This window comes from Amphiura filiformis, chromosome 5 (assembly GCF_039555335.1).
Source record: "Amphiura filiformis chromosome 5, Afil_fr2py, whole genome shotgun sequence".
Lineage (NCBI taxonomy): Eukaryota > Metazoa > Echinodermata > Ophiuroidea > Amphilepidida > Amphiuridae > Amphiura > Amphiura filiformis.
Genome location: NC_092632.1, coordinates 74636965 through 74658656, shown reverse-complemented (window position 1 = coordinate 74658656; position 21692 = coordinate 74636965). Strand labels below are relative to the sequence as shown.

The following is a 21692-nucleotide window of genomic DNA, read 5'->3' as shown; positions in this document are numbered from 1 at the left end:
CTGCCCAATGCATGGGAGGACATTGGTGATCAAGTGACATGTTGTGCACTATCAATCATTGTATTATCTTCTTGACAGAACTCTCCCCTGCTCTCCATCCCTTCCTCTCTTTCTCATCCTCCCCCTCTCTCCCCTCCTTCCCTCCCCCCTCTCTCTCTCTCTTCCCTGCCCTCTCTCTCCCCTCATTTCCTCTTCTCTCTCTTCCCTCCCCTATCCCTCCCTTCATTCCCCCTATCTCTCCCTCCTTCCCTCTCGATCTCCCAGCTCCTTCCCCCTTCTTTTCGCCCTTCCCTCCCATCTCTCAAGAAAACAAATTAGGGCTCCAGCAACCAGCATATCATACCATGAGAGCAATTTTAGCTGAAGTCCAACAGTAGCCATCTGCATAGGCCCTAGTTCTGCAACATGAACCTTTTCCAGTATAATTTTTAGTGTGTCCCAATTGAGCTTAAACTTGGTAAAAGTACCCCCATTTTATAAGAACACAGCAAAATTGAAGATTGTCATCAGGGGTCAAACAGTACCCCTATCAAGCTGCTGGTGCTCTCACAGCTACAGGTGCCCTAGTATAAAATGAAATTTAGCAAGGTGCTAGGTGTGAACACTTGGCGCATGACATCCCAGGATCAATTCGGGGATACCAAGTGAAATATTTGGTCATCTTCTCTCCTTTTTCGCTCCTTCTCTGCCTTCAGATAGCAGCAAAAAAACATGGTCCGTGTTAGGGTTAACTAAGCACCAGGATTATAGTTGTCTCTCAAAAAGTTAAAAATGTATGACTTTCTGTTTAAACAATCTTGTTCTTTGGTTGCATAGTTTGATACTCACATAAAATATGCCCATCATTTTATATTTATTATTTTGTAATTATATTAACTTATAAAAGGTGTATAATAAAACTGCTTATAAAATGCCTAGCTGTAAAACAAGCTGTAAAGACCCTGCATGTAGAAATTGCCTCCATTTACACATTCATTTTGTGACTTTTTGTGTTGAATTTGCAGGCATCCTTTATTTCCTCTTTTGGCATTAATCTTTGAGAAGTGTGAATTGGCAACATGTACACCTAGAGAACCAGGAGTAGCAGGTGGCGATGTATGTTCATCAGAATCATTTAATGAAGACATTGCTGTCTTTGCAAAACAGGTAAGGTTCATGATTAAAGTAAGGCCAAAAAAAAAAAGGTTTGTCTCATAGCTCACGAGAAATTTAAAAACAAATGCGAAATGCGATTTAAAAAAAAAAATTTATTCCGACTTTTTTCATGGTATTTTGAGAAAAAGTCTGATTTTCACCGATTTTTTCTGGAAAAACTATAAAAAAAATTTTTGAAATAAAAAAATTTCCGCATTTGTTTTTTGTCAAAAGCGTGGGATTTTACAAACGCGCGCGCACGCTTTGAGACCAACCTTTTTTTTTTTGGCCTAATAATTTTATTTTATACCAAATGGTAAACAACTTTTTCACTGCTCCTCCCTTTTTATAGGGATTTTTATTTTATAGCTGACCCGGCTCCTCCCTCCTCATCTGTGTGATACCTTTAGTGGGTCAAATAACATCATGTTATTTACGATGAATGTAATCAATATTTTACCCCCCTTACCTAACAAAACTAGTTTCGTTCATCGGCCTACATCAATCTTTGGGTTTGATCCCATGTCCAGGGATGCCAGTTGTCGGGAAATTGCCTGATTTCGGGCTTTTTGTTTTCTGCTTTTTTATTTATTTTCAGCCCATCTTTGAGGCTTTATAAATTATAGCCCAAATTCTCATGGTATTTCAGGCTTCTCCAGCAGTCACTTCAGGCCACTGGCATCGGTTTGCCATACAAGTAAACAACAATAACAGGCACAGAAAACATTGATCAGATCATTTAAGATGGTAAAATGGCATGTTGGAAGAATTCACTTAAGAGGTCATGGGCCAGAAATTTTGATGTAAGCAAAAAGATGCATGTTAAGTCAACATGACATGCACTAAAAGTATCCGGAGGTTATTGCTTTTAAGATCCATTTGTCTTGTCAGTAAAATACCAATGGAAGAAGGGGCTGTTTAGTACTACTGATGGGCCAGTGTTGGGTCCAGTTATAGAGTTTATCAAGGTAGTACATCGACATGTACATGTATGTGTGGGTAATGAGCAACACTACAAAATGGGTAACTTCACTAATTCGGCTCATTTCAGTACAAATCAATCTAATCCAGGACCCCTGATGATAGCAACAGAGCAGGTTTTTTTTTCAGAATTTCAAAAGATAATTGTAAAAAAATGTAAAATAAGTACATGTACGCAAACAAAACTTTCTAAATGCATTTGCAAACAATAACAATATTGCTTCAAATTAACACAGGGTCTAACTTAAAATGCTGTAAAAACCCCTATAAATTAGCTCTATTATATTTTGATTTCTACATAGTAATCAATTTCTCTAGTATCTTATTGTAAACAAAATCCACATTATATATAGTCAAGTGCTCTCCACCGAGTTACGTAAAGTTGATTGTAAAGCTAACACCTCTTGAATTCCATTTGAGTTTGATTTCAATATAAATCCCCTATGCTGACAATGGCCAGGTGATTATAACCCAAAGTCTTTTGTAGCAATGAATAATATCTCGATACATGGGTCTGTATCAAGTACCCATTCTTTAGTACATAGCAAATATTTGGATATGGCCATACGTCCCTCCATGTTTAGGGTAGTGGTGCTAGGTAGCCCAACTATAAAAGCCCGACATTTGTTCTGCAGGCAGATCAGTTTGGCGTGTACACAAATAGACTGACTTCCATTCATTTTACCAGGGTTTCTTTTTTGTATGCCATGCCATGAGAAGTAAGGAATGGTCTGACCTCACATGGCCTTATGTTTTGTGGCATATAATTTTAGGAGTTTTATTTTCACACCAGAGGATTTATAAGAAAATGAATAACAAAATATATTTGTACCAGAGTATCCTTGATTTAAATACACCATTTTGTTCAGAAGATGCAATTTAGAATAGCTTTATTTACATAGCTTTATTTATTCTTGAAATCATAAAATTGAAAAATTAACACAATGAAAATGTTATGCTTTGAGAAAAATTATTTGTGAGTGCTTATTTTCATTTTCAAAAAGTTCTGGGCCATGACTCATCTTTGGGAGATTGGTATGCTGGTGTCAAGATTGAAAGTGGGCTGGCAATACATAGATTTCATTGATGTGTTTCATTATGAAGAACACATTCAACACAAAATAAATGACAGAATAATGATACCATCAAACTGATTTATTTTTATGGAACAAAATCAAAATGATTATTTTTATTGATTATTCAGTAGTTGTACCCATTTTAGATTGAAGTTGTGGTAGTGCCTGGGTAATTCTGAAAGAATCCTACTAAAAGTTGACAAATGGTGTTCGGTAAAAAAACATGTATTGGTTCCAATGCATTTGTTGGTATTTGCTGGTAAGCACACACAATTTTGTTGTTAATCTCTTAAATTTGAAAGAATTTGTTCACAGATTCAGAGAGGGGGGGCAAAAAAAAAAATTCGAATGGTATTTTACACTATTTTCGCCCATTATCCGGCTGAAAAGGGTTTTATTCTTACAATGTGCGGAAAATTTGTGTATTTTACACTATTTTGGCCCTGAATTTTGCTAGAAAAGGGGCTCCTTGCCATTTTTCTTTTCCTTTGCCCTCCTGATTTTCTCTTTCATTTTTTTTTTTGTCAGAGGGGCACTTTTTTCTTTCATTTTTTGTCAGGGGGGGGGCACTCTTCCCCCACCTGCCCCACCGCTGGCTACGCTACTGGTCCCTTGACTGAAACCCAAATGTAGAGATTTAGTAGAGAGTATTAGTTTTCAGGTTTTTTTTTTACATGAAATCACATATTTTGAAAAAAATTTAATGTGGGTTTCTTGGCCTCCAAAATTACATTCCCCCTTCTGACCCCTCTCTTATGGTTCCTGATTTGCGGAAAACAGTGCATGAATATAATTTAACCCATTATATAGGGGATATTCAAAATTAATTTTAGCGATAAATGCTTCATTAGCTTTTGGAAAATACACATGATAAAAATAACAAACAAATAAAGTGAATCATAAATGCTTCATTTGCTGTTGGAAAATATATATTTAAAAATAACAACAAAAAAAAGAATAAATAGATGAAATGTCACCTGTCAAGCAATGAACTTGAATGTTGGGAAGGTGATAATGACTGGAAGTAAGGCCAAGGAAAGTCAATTTTGAGTTTCCCGTCACCCGCCCTCACTTCATTTTCTGACCCTCACTTGAATTCATTATTGTGATTTTCCAAAAAATACAGATAAAAACTGGTTATGTTTGCAAAATAAATGATGAATATCCATTTATTTTTTGTGGAAAAATCAAAATCAATTTTGCTGTCAACCATGCGACTCTTTTTAATATACTTTTGAATCTCATTTGGGCTTAACATCCATCTTCAAGTGAGTGAGCGGCAAATAACAACACAATTTACATGCGTGTTGGTCATATAATGAAAGGCAGAAAAATAATGAATAATGAATAATGAAAAAGTTACCTATCTTGTTTTCAGAAATTATGTGACGGGAAACTCAAAATTGACTGTTAGTGGCCTAATGTGAGCATATCATGTACTTTTAAACATTAATGATTACGATGATTGTGCTAATTCTCACAATGAAGTGAAGCAGAAATATCACACTTTTTCGCCCTCCAATTGGTATGGGTAGTGATCACATTGACTCGGTCCGTCGTACACTCAGTAAATAGGCCATTATTGTTGACTTATCATCATTATCATCTACGCTGAGATAACATTGTGTGAACACCCAGCGTCAATCAAAGAAACAAATGTCAACAAAAGGGAATTTCATATTTGCTTTGTGTTCTAACGATACTGCAGTGTTTAATTGAGGAACTGCTGTCCATGATATAGGGACAAAACTGCATTGTGGAAAATAAAATGTTCAATATTTTGTAACTGCGAGGTCTCGTATAGCCTGAAGGTCTGAAGGAAAGCTTGGCGCCGACCACGCAAGCAAACACAATATACCGGCATAAAATAGTTGCCCAATGGATTGTAAAGATCCAGGATTTCAGATATTTCCTGCGTGGAATTCAACTCTTTATTATCATGTTCGGCAGACATGTGATATTTCTATTAGCTGCTCGTTTCAAAATTAAATGCATATATCTGTGTGAGTTTTGCAACAAAGAGTAGAAACAAAGATACGTAATGAATGAACATTCAACCCTGCGCTGTCAATCATTTGGTTATATTTAGAAGGAAATTAAGTGGCAAAAAATAAAAAAACAGGAAAAGGAAAAAAAAGAACAAGGAATCGTATATTTCTATGCAAATACTATAGACAAGAAATCAATTTCTTGTGAATGAAAAAATTTCTTTATTACAGTAGTTTATTTGCAACTTGTGAATTATCTGTAATGCTGTATGAACAAAATATTTGTTACATTATTTGTATAAAGGTTGTAATTTTTGTATTATTGGAAAAATAAGTAAACAAATCTGTAAATATTTGTTTCCATTTTACTCCTACTTTCAGTAAATTATTCTCTGTTTAAAAATCAAAATCGTGAAAATGAAAATGAAACATAGTATATAGTGTCCACACTGTCCAGAAAAAACTGAAAGATTCAAACAATTTTAGATAAGTTAAGAGATTAGGCCAAATAAAAAAATAAAACATGTTTCACGGCCCCTCCTGCTTCCTTTTTGAGGTTTCTTCAATTATTTTGTTATTTTTTGAAATTCAGTTACATGTATAACTTTTCAAAAAATATGTCTAGGAAGTAGAGATGCTTTCTATAGCCTTGCTTAAATACAAGAAACTCTTTTGGAATGTTTTGAGATAATTTGAGGGGGCCTACCTCTCAGAACAACAAATAAAAAGAGGCCTCCTTTTTCCAGGCATTATTGTGTATGCTAAAACAGCTCTATAAATTATGGGCATTTACACCGATTTTGCGATAAAAAATAAAAAGCACCCTCTTCCTCCTTTTTTTCAAAAATCCGGACATGAAACATGTTTTTTTATTTTACTTGGCCTTACACAGTTACGCCATTTCTTACTACAGTGGTTGCACTCATCAGCAAGGTGTGTACAATAAGCTTTAAATCTCATCTTCTGTAAATGCTTTAATTAGTGTCGTTATTTTCCCTGTTAATTACACTGATTCTTTGTTGTTTTTGCCTCCTAGGCAAGGGCAGATAAGCAGTACTTCTCCAGCAATGAGGAATTAGATAGTTTGGTGAGTATAGTCCACCTGGGGATACAACAACAACATCATCAGCACAACAAAAACATCCACTATGCACGCTATTTGTTGATATTGACCAATGTAGTCACAACTTGAATGCTCCATGATAGTATTTGCTTTCGTAAAAGCGGCCGGAAATCTTATCAATTTTCCGATTGTTTGAGCTGCAATGGACACACGTTACGTTAGCAATTTAGCAGTTGGTGGTAGTTTGCAGGGTTGGAGTCCAGCAATATGAGATTTTTAAATTATAAGTTCCATTACTTCCATTGAATTGGATTTAAAATGATTATATATTCTGCTAAATATTATTAAATGATAAGTAAATTATCAATTATGCTTTACTCTCGGGTATCCTTTGCAGCGATGAACAGCAATTTATTGGTCAGGGCATTTAATTTCAAATTTAGATGATAATGGGACACAAATTAATATTTCAAGGCATTTTAAACTATCTACTTTAGCAGACAATAAGATTTAAGCATTATTCATCGAACTTGTCTCAAATTTGCTTTAAATATTGCTCTTGCAGATGATTCAAGCAATTCAGGTATTGAGGTTTCATCTCCTAGAATTGGAGAAGGTAAGTACACTTTTGCTTGTGTGTTTTGTAGGTCGGTGTGTCTGTCGGGTGTCCTCCTGTCTGTCGGGGTGTGTGTCTGTCTGTCTGTCCCTCCGCCTGTCTGTCCGCCCGTCTGTCTGATTGTATGTTTAAATGTAGGGCGTATGTTTTTGTGCATGTGTATTGTTAGAAGAGATATGAACTTTTGCTTGTGTTTTGTTGGTCTTTCTGTCTGTCTGTCTGTCAGGGTGTCTGTCTGTCTGTCTGTCTGTCTGTCTGTCAGGGTGTCTGTCAGTCTGTCTGTGTGTGTGTTTGGGTGTATGTCTGTTTGTCTGTGTATATTGTTAGAAGATAAATATATGAATTTTTTGGTTGGATAGAGATGTCAAGAAATTACCCTAGATTCATCCCACTCCAGAGAGCTTTTATGTATCACTTCATATCAAAATGATATTAGATGTCGAAAATAGAACACACTGGGCCTTTAAGCAGAACTTAAAGCAATATTTTCATCTTGTTTCATGGCACTCTATCCTATTCTCCTTATCAACATGGTAGCATCTCAGAGTCTTATTATAGGACAAGAATGCGCAGTATATAGGATTTACGTTGCCTAGGTAGTGCATGCATGCTCAGGCTTGACTTGAGCACCTAATCTCAATCTATGTGCCATGCATCTGGTTCTTTAATGAATAATAAAAATTCCTTTGAAAAAGGAATGGGGCGCCCAAATTATGTGAGCTTGGACGTGATATGGTGAATTCCATGGCATGGTGTTTAGATTTGGTCCCGGGGATTTGGTATCATAATGATATTTTCTAGGGAAGAGTAGAAGATGATCAAATGCAAGACAAATGTGTTTGATTGGGGAAGGTGTATCACAGGACCGTTTTGGATGAAATAAATTGAATTGGAATGAAGCTGTCGTGTCAATTTGCGATTATGTGGGGTGGGGAGTTCAATTTTGGGGCATATTGTAGTGATGATATTGCTTTGGATATTGAATATTGTTGAATTTCGTTATGCAGGGGGGTATATGATGGATAGTATAGAAGAGGATCTACCCCTATGTTGACCAAAAGAAAAGTTTTTATGAATGTATAACGTCTGTGATACATATACATCATAACGTCTGTGATACATATACATCATCTACTTGCTAATACACTGAAAATCTAATAGAGATGAAGGATAAAAGACAATTACAGAACATTCATTCTTCAAAAGTAGCTATATGGGTATACAATGTTTACAAGATAAGAACGTTAATGTTTTGTACATGAACGTAACATCTTTGATACATAGTTGTTAACACACTGAAAATCTGACTAGAGATTTACAATTTGATGATATCCAAAAGAATACTTACTAACTTAGCATTGAAGAATTAAAATAATTACAGAACTTTCATTTGTTAACATACACGTAGCAATGATTAACAATGTTGAAAATACAAACGTAACGCTTTGTTCATAAACATAACATCCTCGACACATCTAGGATCCGCATAATTTGTTGATTAATGTCATAAACAGTCACAAAAGATTTATGGTCTGATCATTTTATCATTTTAAGGGGACCCGATATTGCATTTGGAAGAACCAGGCTTTTCAATTACTATCAAAACTGCTGGGTACCAAACTTTTTGATACAGCTTGTATAGTAATTTGTTCTAATTTCCATGCAAAAGGAGCCAGTTGTTTCATCCTTAAAACAAATAGGCTACACCATAATTTCCAATTACCCCATGCAGATAGATAAGACCTTGGTAAGATAAGCGTGTTAATTGTTATGTCACTATCACTATCTTGATCTTGATAAGATGCCTGACTTTGAAACTTTGGGTACAAAAACTCATACTCTGCAAGTTAGGTCAAATTTTGCACTATGATTGTTTATTTGAGCTTATTGGACTATGCCATTCAGATTAGGCTATTGTAATCCAAAGTGTTGGTCACCGTCTGTCGGGTTCTAAGAGGCGGTAAACTGGTTACAAAGGTCAAAGTGGTTACAAAGGTCAAAGGTCTCGATTTATTTGGTGTTTTTACAAATCCATTAATTTTGTCTTTTAAACAAAGAATATACGCACACCATTTTATCCTGTGCATAACAGAAAACAATAATAAAATAAAATCCAAGCATATTGTGGATTTATTTCTGAGCAAGGGCATAATTTTAGCAAAATAGCACAACAATTGCGGAGTAAATCTAGTAAGACTGAAATTAGAAGCTACTCACAAGTACATGCCAATATTGTGGGACGCCTCCGTAGAGGGCGCCCCAAAAAAGGTATCAATCATGCCGAGAACACATGGGTTGCTTAAATCTTATTTACTTCTCTACCAACCAAACCATATTAACCCATATACATTTTGGTAGAAGTGTGTATGTGTGTCACGACCGGTCATACAACAGTGAAATGGGTCGGTGAACATTGGGGCAGGACTAATGAACATTTGATATTATAAATATGTTTTGATTGTCTGGATCCTTCAATGTCAGTATGGGCTGTAAGCATGTTGACGAATGCGATCTTGTCAACGAGTTGACATATTCAGCTCATGGAGAATTTTTTTTTCTTTTCTTTTTAAAAATTTAAGTACATGTAGGTAGTGTATATAAGCATGGATTGTAGAGAACCAAGTGAGATATCTAGGGCTCTACACTATTGTGTGGATCACATAAAAATGTGTATTCTTTGAAGTGAAATGTGACCAAAATTTGACTCGCTTTAGTCAAGATATGTCTGCCGAATTCAATTCTTCTATTGAAATATGTTTCAGAAAAGTAAATAAAAAAGTAGAGAAATTATATATTTGCCTAAAAGATACAGAATTGCACCATGAAGGTATATTGCTGATACTAGTGATAGCAATCGATAGGCAAAAGTGATGCATGCTGGGAATGAAAAGGGCTCAAATCCACTATCAGGGTGACAAATTTGATAGCTCTTGAGCCCTTTTTGCTTCCAACATGCTTTGCTTTTGCCTATCAATTGCTATCAGCAATAATATTGTATGGTCATCATGTCACTTACCATGTAGAATTGATGCCAAGTTACTTCACTTTGTGCAGAAATGGTAACAATTTTACTAAAGCAATAGTATTAACTGTCTTAGTGGTCGGGGCACAAAATAGGCAAATTTGCTGCTGATTTTCAGCCAATTTTAATCTCTCAGCCCCCTCTTAAATTTCAATTCCTCAGCTTGCGAATGACTGATATTATGGCCTAGTCAGTGTATTGGAAATTATACTTGTGACTGAATCTATCTATCTAATCGTTCTTTGTGAGAAACTGCTTTTAAATTCTGCTACTTTAGGGTGCTATTAAGAGGAGTGCTTCAAATCACACCCCTGCGCTGAATTCATTGGTCAATGGCATACTGTAGATGGCATGAGGTGGGACAGTCAGAAGTTTGTATAGTACATGATTGCAAACAATCCTTGCAAACAACTTTGGCATACTGTACATGATGGCATGAGGTGGGAGGGTCAGAAGTTGTATATAGTACATGATTGCAAACAATCCTTGCAAACACCTTTGGCATACTGTAGATGGCATGAGGTGGGATGGTCAGAAGTTGTATATAGTACATGATTGCAAACAATCCTTGCAAACAACTTTGGCATACTGTACATGATGGCATGAGGTGGGATGGTCAGAAGTTGTATATAGTACATGATTGCAAACAATCCTTGCAAACAACTTTGGCATACTGTACATGATGGCATGAGGTGGGATGGTCAGAAGTTGTATATAGTACATGATTGCAAACAATCCTTGCAAACAACTTTGGCATACTGTACATGATGGCATGAGGTGGGATGGTCAGAAGTTGTATATAGTACATGATTGCAAACAATCCTTGCAAACAACTTTGGCATACTGTACATGATGGCATGAGGTGGGATGGTCAGAAGTTGTATATAGTACATGATTGCAAACAATCCTTGCAAACAACTTTGGCATACTGTACATGATGGCATGAGGTGGGAGGGTCAGAAGTTGTATATAGTACATGATTGCAAACAATCCTTGCAAACACCTTTGGCATACTGTAGATGGCATGAGGTGGGACAGTCAGAAGTTTGTATAGTACATTAACATGATTTGTACATGATTGCACAAAATCCATGATTTCTACTTGCAAACACTTTTGCCAATAACATTTTAAAACTCACAAATCAATTTGTGAATGTGATCAGGGTGGGCTTATGGGTAAGTGGCAGAATATCTTGACTAACTGAAATTGATTTAAATCACTGGTAAGATAGGTCAAAAGTCAACGGTTAGCAGGTTAAAATGAATGGATATATATTAAGCCTGAATAAAGTTGCAACTTTCTGAACTGACTTATTCAGCTACATTCATGTGTTCTAGGTAGGGCTCTGATCGAAGCTGGCATTGTGGTGTTAAACCCTGTAAGATTAGGTAACTGTGTAAATGCCAGTGCAGATTTCTGTGCAGCCATGTTAGCCTATTTTTCTGTGTGCCCGGAGGAGTTGCAGGCGTAGGTCTTTTGGTTGTGTGTCAGGAGTACAGGGGTAACAGTAGCGTTGTTGGGGACACGCTCAGGACATTCCAAATTTAGAGGTTTCCTTCCCCTATAATTGGGCAGGGAAATTGAAAACTGTTGCTGTACGAGTGCGCTGAACACGTCAGTCTTAAGCATTCTATTATTTTGGAACAAGAATCCATTCTATTATTTTTTTCTTAATGCCTGTTTTATTTCACAACTCAATCATTATGGAGCACCTTGATCGGTCCGACACGTGTTTGTCGTTGCTTCGCATTAAGCGTGCATTCCCCATGCGGCGAAATTCGGCATTTGGGAGAAATTTGAGTTTCCTGTACAACCCAGTCATCTGATGTATTGAATTGGGGGGATAGAGTATACATGGGATCAAATGAGGAGAGCATTTTTTCAATTTGTTTGGATTTGTCGTTATTGGTGGGGTTTATGAGCTAACAATTGGTCAGGAAGTGATTTTTGTATAATTATGCCTTATTCAGCTTCTGATTCATTTTAGACTTTCTTTCTTCATTTGTTTTTCAGTTTCAGGAGTTATCAGTAAAATCAAAGAATGTCAATTCTTAGTCAACACATTTTTCAGAGAATATGAATTAAGTGAAATGCGTCAGACGCAGCTCTGTACTGATGAGAATTTGCCAAATTTAAGCTTGTCTATGGAAATAGATTCAAAGATATTTTAAATAATAGGATTTTGTATTGTTAGAATGAAAAGCTTAAACTTTTCTGGTTCAAACTTTTTGTTCCTTCCTATAGCCAAATGTTGTATAGCTGTGAATAGCGCTGAATATTTTATATTTGATGGATTTGATTCAGGTTTTTTTTTCACCAGGTCAATTTTGTGAGGAATTGGGGCATGACTGGCAGCTGAACTTTAAATGCTGACCTGGTGCTCAAGTCTTAACCATTAAATCGGCTCTTTCCTCAATTAATTTTAACACTAAAATACTTCGGACTCTTTTCTTTTTTGTTACATATTGCGGTTTGCGTGAATGAAATCATGATACCTTTGATTTCGGAGGATAAAAGACCATTTTTGATTTGTCACAGGCATGTTTGTATGAAATGAAAGGGGTTATCAGCCTTTAAATAAAAGAAAATGTGGCTATTTCAGGATGCACCTGTGAGGGGATATTGTATGGAGGGAAATTCCAATATTTGATTATGAAATGAGAAATAAATTGAATATAATTGAATTCTGAGTATTGTTGAGAGGTGCCGATTCTGGCATCATGTATAGTTGCACTGCACTCTTTATTTGGTCATATCAACATACTGTGCTATGTCTTTGTTCAGGTCGTCCCCAGAGAGTTCGCTTATAAACAAAAACTTGTTTCAAAAACAAACAAACTTTCTCCTTTTGATTTGCCCAAAAAGTGGCATCCTACATGGTCCTCCCACTGTTTATTTTCCCTGTCTGTTTGGGACTGTGATCAAAGGTCAACGTATAACCTCGAGCTCTTTTCAAAATTTGGCTTCTAATGAACTTGAAAGAAAAAAATGGCTGTATTTATACATTGCTTGCAGCCGACTGCTTCATTCAGTATGGTTGCCTGTATGTAATGCAATACTTTGAGCCAATCAATGTCAAAAATGTTCTTTGGGGGACAGGCACTATGGCTTTTTGATACAGTTGTGTTTATACTAGACAAATCATGATGACATCTTTATTGAAATGGTTGGAATGTTTGTGTACTAAACAGACATGATAATGTTAGCCTGCTAATTTTCTATGTTTAGAATAAATTTATACTTCAGTGGTTTGATGATAAGTTTATGATAGTAATATTTGGACATGATATATTAAAGTAAGATAAATATTTAAGGCTACATGGAAATTGATATTTCAGATTGATTTATTTTGTTTGTTTGTTTGTTTGTTTGTTTTTTTCTTTCTTAGCTTTTATAAGTTATGTAACAAAGTTTATATAAATGAAGACCTAGTTTAGAAGCCCTTGGTTCATTAATTTGTGTGCCAAGAGTGCCAGACAAAAAAGTATATTTCAAAAAGGTTAAAAGTCCCAGTACACTACACGAGTGCAAATTTCTGTAGCCTTTTATATTGAGTGGATACCATCTAGTATCTAGGCCTGTTGGTGAAAGTTAAAGTATATTCCTTTTATAGTAGAACTAGAACTCCCGAATAGTGTTGTGTTTACCATAGACTAATTGAACCCTATCCCATTGCTCTTTAGAGTTCTCTGCATCTTGCATGTTTTTGAGGGGTCTAGATGGTTTAGGTAGGAGCAGGTATGTGTTGTGTTGTATCAGAGAATCTTCTAACAACAGTGATGTGGAACAGCTGCTCACTGAGTACTTCAATTAACCTTAAGGTCTTCCTATGTAAACACAGACCTATTTTTAAGTTCATGGATATTTTTTCTCTTGATGGGATGTTTAGGAGTCTGAGAATTTAAAATGTTCTTTGTGAAGTTATCCTGTAGGCCTATATTTGTAGTTGGAGATAGATAGAGAGGATTAACTTCTGCATTTTGTAACAAAGTGATGGCAAAATTTGATGAAAATGAACTACCACAGGATGAACGCAGATTGCACCAACTGTGCATGTGTTTTAGTGGTGAGGTCAGTTGAGGTCAGGCAACAGCAAGAGCCATATTGTGACAGCCTGAGTCTCTACTACTAGCCCTTCAATTTACACTGATGGTTGAGGTTGACTCTATCTGTTGCTATAGCACTATGTTATAAATCCTTTATAGTACTGGGTTCATCTGGTAAGCCAAGATATTATGTTTCCATACCAGGCATGCCTTTGGATACTAAAGCTAAAGGAGGATATTTCAAAAGTTTTCTTATAGTTTTGAACTTCAGGCTTTAAAGATGTAGGGCCATATCATCTTTTTTTTCTTTTTTTTTTCAAAACTAGAATTAATACTTGATGGCTGCTTTTGATTTGCCCAAAAACTAAAGGGCGAATGATGCTCTGATTGGAAAAACGATGTCTATGACTAGGGGTGAACTTGGCATCCTAATTGTTCAAGTACATCAGTGAAATCTTGATGATTCAAGCTGATTCTATGCTTGGGGTCTCAATCCCTGACATTACTGGCTTAACCTTTTGAGGTCAATCCGAGGACAAAGGTCATGTGTGTACCTGGTAGCTAGGAGTTCAATGCACACACATGTACACACACCCCAGTTATCAGATGGTTCCTGACTCAACCCAAATTCAACCATCAGAAGAAATTCTTTTGGTATTTAAAAAAAAGTGTGATGGTAAACTTGGATCATCTATATGAAATTTGTATCAAGTGACCTCATGGCCGAAGCTCTATAAATAAGTGGGTTGGCAGCTTGTCAACTGACTATACTTTGACATTGATGAGCTTTGGTAAACAAGTAAATAATCAAATTCAATAAAGCAAGCAAACAAACAAATAATGAAGGATTTTAATGTACAAATGTAGGTACCAATCATTTTGATACAGCTTGTACAGTTATGTTAGGCCGTATGAAATTTAGTTCTCGTCTCCTACCGCTTCAATTTCTCAAACACCTCCCTCCAGCATTCGAAATTTTGGTTGTCCGGTTGCCCGGGACAACTAAAAAAGTCGCCGGACAACCAAAAATACTGATTCGGTTGTCCGGGACAACCATAAATCTAGCCAAAAGTCACATTGTAGGCCTACGGACAACCAAAAACTTAGACGGAGAACCAGAAATTGTAATCTGGTTGTCCGTGGGACAACCATTTATTTTTCCTAAATTCGAACACTGCCTCCCTCCCTCCCTCCCTCCCTCATCTATTCATGAAAATCCTCCAAATCCAAAACATTAATTTTATACGGCCTTAGCATGAGCAGAGATAGGAGGTGCAGGGGATTAAGTCTACTTTTTGCATGTAAGCCAATATTTTAGGAAAGCAGTCCACATTTCGTACTCGTAGTAAAAAATCCAGGCTATGCCCCTGCATGCTGCATATGTTTACAAGTAAAAAACATAAATTTTCAATCTTCGATTGAAATACAAGTTACATTGTTATTTGCGTACAATGCAGACTTATGTATTAGCAGTCTGCTGTAAAGGATCTCTATTTAATTATGAATTATATGAATTCAATTATACATACTATAAGAAGTCTCACTGAAATCTTAGGTTCTGATGAGATATTATAAGCTTTTGTCAATACTTGAAAAGCCATTGTATGATACCAAATCAAATTATGTTTCTGCATGGATTATGCTCTGACAATTAATTTGTACTGCAGAAGTAGAATTAAATTTTGGTAACATTTTTGTGTGTCTCCTTTGAGAGGTTTATGCTTATTGACAATAGCTAGCTATCTAGAGTAGATATTAACATTATTCCACAGTAAATATAGCCAACCTGGTTTTGTTGCAATCGACTAAGACAAAGAGGCAGAAAAAAGGCTGTTTGAATTGAAGATGAACGAATAAACATACCAGGTCTGAAGATTCCAATAATCCTGACTTTTTTGGAGAAAAAAAGATAAAAGTCAAGAGGTACATTGTAAATGAGAGACATTGGCAAGTAAGCAAGTAGTACTACAGATGTGTGTTTTCAGGTACACACTGAATCTAGTTGCAGAATTGTTAATAGCCTACTACATAGTAACTCTGATGGGACTTGAAATCCTGAACGCTATTCCTCGATGACAAATCCTATTAATTCCAGCCAGATTAAGCAGGCAAAAAGAGGGAAATCTACCTTTTCATTGGCGTCACAACTTTGAGCGCAGACACAGGTAGCAGATAGTCGATAAACTGACGGAACCAACTGATAGGCAGACTCGGCTGGCCTATTAACATTTTTTTTTCTCTCATACAACCAATTTTTTCAGCTGGCTTTTGAATTTATGAAAATGGGGTTAAGTGTACGTGTAGTATCTCCAGCGGACCTTGTTATAAACGTTAATGAATGCACAAAGACAGCTTAGTGTGCTTGAAGACTTTGAGATATTGATCCATTTTGCAGGGCTGTCGTCGTTGCAGCGGTAATTGTCAAAAAAAAAAAAAATTGAAAGAAATGAGTGTACACGCTGTTGCATGATGGCGGGTTGATTTGTGAGAGATACATTGGCTGTCAATTGGAGTAGAAATGAGATGATGTGTCAAGCACTGCAATCAGCGAAAATGCAGATTTGTTCCCTGGTGGCAAGGGAAAAAAACTTGCTTTTTAGTCTTAAAAACATTTTAGCTTCGGAGAATATGACGTCTGTAATGTTACGAATGAGCTATTTAATTGTTTGATGTTTGTTTTGTAAACAGTTGGTTTAGCTTTGCTCATAGCTTGGGTAGCTATTAGTCTTGACGTGTGTGTACTGTTTGTTTGTTTACTTGTTTGTTTGTTTACTTGTTTGTTTGTTTATTTGCTTGTTTGTTTTTGTGATGGGTTTCTATTAATTTATATACCGGGGTACTTAGTATATATTGTGTCTGTCAGGTATGATAAATATGTCTAAACTGTGACCATTTTTTGTTTGCCTGTTTGTTTGTTTGTTTGTTTGTTTGTTTATTTGTTTGATCAAAAAGAAGATATCACAATGACACAATCAATCGCCTTGCTCCTCACATCAAAACTTTACCATCTGAATCAAGTGGAAATTAAAGCAACATGGGTGACAGACAATCCAATCATCGCCACTCTTGACCTTGAACTCATTTTGAGTTAAATTTTTTGTTTCGTTAGAATGCAGGAATTATGTTATTTATTGAAGAACAGGAAAGTCAAAATGTGACCATTGAATGAATAGTCATCTTATGCATGTAACTTGCGTGAAGATTACTACTGAATACTACCGCTACATGGGATTTCTATGTGGGGGGGTCTTAGTGGAAATGTGGGTATGAAGACATGCAGCAGATTCGAGTAGCATTTTCATCCATCCAATTTTCCTAAAATTTGTATTATAGTTTTTCGGAATACCAACCGCACACCCCCACCTAAACAAAAGTTGAGAACCTCCCCAGGTTCTATGTATTCTGTTAAAATATTCTGGTGAATCTTTCAGGACACTGAAAATCAAAAAATGCCAAACCCTAGGCAAATTCCCACCCCTCCCACCATCAGATTTGACTTTGGCTCCCCATTGCCCCCACAGACTCCCACTCAGAGTTTTTTTTTCATTCTAAATTTTGAGGCTAGGGACCGGTCACAGATTGAGTCCACATATTGAGGATGCGGCGGGGGGGGGGCAATTTAAAACATTTCCAGCTGCAGCCCAAATTAACAATGACATCAAATTCAACATTTTCCTGATCTTTTTCAGTCTTCAAAAGGTCGAATGTACTTATAAGTAGTGTTAATATCATACTTTTACTACTTATGTATCATCATGTCTGACATTAATGTTTGGTGATGTTGACTGTGCACTTTATGGTACATGTACATGTAGTATCATTCTTTCACAATCTTCATAGAATAAATCTGGGAGCTTAATTTTGAAGTAAAAATATATTCTTCGTATAATATGAACAGCACATTGCCATAGAAACAGTAATCCTCTTACAATCTCAGCACCAGAGCGTTTGTGATGATGAAACTATTTTCAGTTGCAAAAATGTTCTGTACGCAACCGAAGAGCAATTGTTGTTGTTGTGAAGTCCCAATGCTAACAAGGTATCACTGCGTTATGCAAGTTTGACTGCCGCCCAGCCGTGAGTAGTAACAGACGGACTGTGTCGTAAGAGGAAAAACTCATGAAATTGGTTGAAACAAAAAGAAAATTAGTCAATTATTAATAATAAAAAAAATGTAGCCCGTTTGAGCACCTGTTATATGGCAAGAAACCCTGAAGGGTTGAAGTACAAGTACAAAATATTAAAGCGTGGAAATGACACACGCTTAACTCATTTCCTCGCAAACCACATATTACAACAAGCTTGGGCAGAAATGCCTCCAAAACATATCCTTACAATAATTTAAGCCTACCGGTCCCTTGGAAATTTTATTAATAATTTATTTTCATTTTTTTTGTACAAAATATTTATGTTGTGTTAAATAATGAAGCGTGTATTGTGTTATAATTTATTTATTCCCTAATCATTGGCGATAATAATAATATTGGTCACCTCTGGAGGAAGTATGACATGTAGCATGGCAGAGAACTTGCGAAAAACAAAATGGCAGGTAATGCGTGCGAATATGTTAAAAGATTGTTTTCTCGGGGTTAGTGCTAAGCAAATGATATGGTTAGAGGCAAAGCATAGTTTCTAGAATCTATGGAGGAAATAATGCCCGATTAAGAAGGTTTGCTCTCAGGCGGTGTCTATTTCGAGAGAAAGTACAGTCGGTAGAAAGAATGAGCAATCATCTTTGGAAAGAAACAAAGCTATATTGACTGTCAATCAGTTTTTTTGCATTGGTCATTTCTATCACTAAAGTGCTTTATCATGGTGAAGAACTTGCTGTCATGTTATTTGTGTATAATGCATTTTAGTTTGGAAAGATGCATCAATTCCTTTGAATTTTACATTTCATTCAATTGATGAAGTGAAATTATTTGGGGCAACCAGAAAATTTACCAAAGCATTAATTTGTTATTGTACAGCATGTTATTAAATCAGCTCCTTTTAATATTCTTTTGAAATCTTGCTGGCCTAAATTGATCCAGCATATATGACCTAATTATTCCCCCCCTAAATTATAGCGCCCTCAATCAATTTTTCAAACTGAGTTTGACTAAGGGGGTCCATTTTAATATGCACTTGCTAATTATTCAAATTGGGCAAAAGAAAACACAAGAAACCCGTCTGATCTTTGGCAGTCAATAATTTGCAGTGACGTGTCGGGGGGGGGGGGGGGGGGTTGGGGTGGGAGGCACTTTGTTAAAAATCATGACAAATCAGCCGTTTTTTTGGCAATTTTAGCCGCTAAGCCCCCCGCATAACTCTGAAAGCACCTCTGAGCCCCCGCAGGGAAAGATCCTGGACACGCCAGTGATTTGGATCCATGTTTTAAAGTTTCTAGTTCCATTATCTGACCTGTAGGGCAATTGTTTCGATTTACATAATTTTAATAAGTGCTCCCCCCCCCCAAAAAAAAAGACTGACAAAGCACCCTGAGCGCCTATTTGGTCCAATACAGTATATTCAGAGAAACTGAATTTCAAGGCTAACTTGTTTTCTTGTGGTGCCTACAAAGGGGACAATGATCAAATCAGGCGGCGGATGACATGATCGAGCCGGCAACTCGTGGAACCGCCCGGCCGTATGGCATTTTCCATATACTCGGTTAATTTTGTGGGGTTCATTATCGAACCCCAACGGTTTTAGCTTGTATTTATATTATTTATCAACATAGGCCTATTTGTTTGTGATATTTCAAGCGTTTTAAAATTTCAAAATAATCCCATTCAATTACACGGTTGACGATGAAAATTTACTGAATTTAGGGACTGCACGTCATACACCACCTGGATCAAATTAGAATTACTGGGTTCTGACAAAATTACAAGCATCAGTAAGCTGATAAATAGATAGATACAGAATCAAGTGTATGACCTGAATCACCTGATGGTGTTTGGAAGTTGTTCCAATATGTATCCATCCAACTATAATATTGATAATTTTTCATCAATGTGCCAATACCGTCTGGTCAACTGTGTATTGATTTGAATGGGATGGGTTTAGTGGATGTGTTGGAGATGTCTGGTGACTCCACAATTTCACACCTTACCTTACTGTGATTGCTTAGCACTACTTTCGGGCTCTGTTGCTATTAGTATACTATCCAGAGAGGTTGCGTCCTCTCGCTGACGCGCTCGATTGAACGTCTCGCGCTACGCGCTCGCTAAGTCCGTGAGGGCCACAGACTGCGGCTATGATTGCTCACTGTATGGCCAACGCTTGTAATCATGGATAATCTACTCAGATGAAAGTTGAGATTGGATTCTGACCAGGATCTGTGATTCTGACTGTAAGGCTTTACTGCACAGGTCATGTCAACTCAATCAGTTTGTAGATAGATGAGGTTTTCATGGGGGGGTACACATTTGTTATGATCTAGCCATCAATGGGTGCTAATAATGGCCTCATTTCCAATGGCATAGTTCAATAACCCTTATGTAACAGTCATATATCAAAAGTTGACCTCAAAATGTGTGATTGTTTGTACCTAAAACACTCAAAAGGTCATTCTATGAATGTGTAGTTTTTGATGAACTTTATTTTATTTTTATTTTTTCAGTAGACTAGATACTAGATACGGATTCATACATGTCGGTTGAGGAAAATTGAAACGTTAAAAGGGTAGGACTTTGTTTCGGAAGGTGTCTTGTCCATTTAGCATAAAGAAAATTTCAAAAATGTTCTCATCATAATCCATTTCATTATAATGAGAAAAGATCCGCTATTACGCACTGGCCAGCACATGATCAGAGAAAATATCTTACACTTCCCACAATGCATTTCTTCAATTTCTTACAATTTTCTGTCCTGATTTGCTATCTAGTGCAACATAGGTCGCGGATACTATAGTGACAAAACATACCTCAATGAACAGAGCACATCTAGATCTTGCAAAATATGTTATTTCTTGTCCCATTAAGCATGTTAAGCCAGTTTATTCTCAACATGAAAACAAATGGAACCTGTACAAAGTTATAGGAGTGTCATTTGATGTAAACAGGGGATGTGTCATATTGCAAAGGATTCTGGGAAGAGTAAGATATCTTCTCGGGCACATAATAATAATGTTAACAGACATCATCAATAGATTCCAATGTGTTTAATCCATTGCCCAGACCTCCTCATTCCTTTCTCATCAATTCATGTGAATGACATTATTGAATGAGCTTTTACATGCAATTAAATGTGGTGTGAGAATTGGCTTTTAGAAAAAGTATGAAATCAATAAGCCATTTCAAGGCAACATAATTTGATCCATACCTTTCAATGAAGTACTGAACAATATTGATTGAAGGCTGAAATTACGCACAATGTTGGCTTTATTGTGGTAATCAATAAGCTTAAAACATAGGCCTAATCCTGTTCCTTTCATATATTTCTGTAAACTACACATTCCCTACTGAAATGAATATTTTTTTGCCAAAAATGGCCATTGCTGTTTCTTTTATTAACTTTGATTGAAAATATGATGATGTCCTACTAAAACTTTAAATGAACAACATTTAGCTAAAAACATCTGATGATAGTCCATGTTTTGTCACTTGTTTTCCTAATGGAAAGGGCTAAATATGAATACGAGATTATATAATTGAGTTTATTTTGAATCTGATTTAATAAGGTCCATCAATGTCACATTACTATCTCCCACAGCTGGATTTTGATTTTCAATCTGCACCAATTTGTTCATTTTCAGGTCTGCAGCATTTATACAAGACTG

General features: G+C 36.3%; 1 protein-coding gene across 1 annotated transcript in view; it reads left to right on the top strand.

The window, feature by feature from the left end:
- Positions 1 to 21692, top strand: part of LOC140151706 (homeobox protein Meis1-like) — a 95166-nt gene that overhangs the window by 4809 nt on the left and 68665 nt on the right. Inside the window, exons 3-5 of the mRNA XM_072174042.1 lie at positions 1005 to 1146; positions 6216 to 6266; positions 6808 to 6858. Coding sequence (XP_072030143.1) covers positions 1005 to 1146; positions 6216 to 6266; positions 6808 to 6858 — 244 coding nt within the window. The remainder of the gene's footprint in view (positions 1 to 1004; positions 1147 to 6215; positions 6267 to 6807; positions 6859 to 21692) is intronic.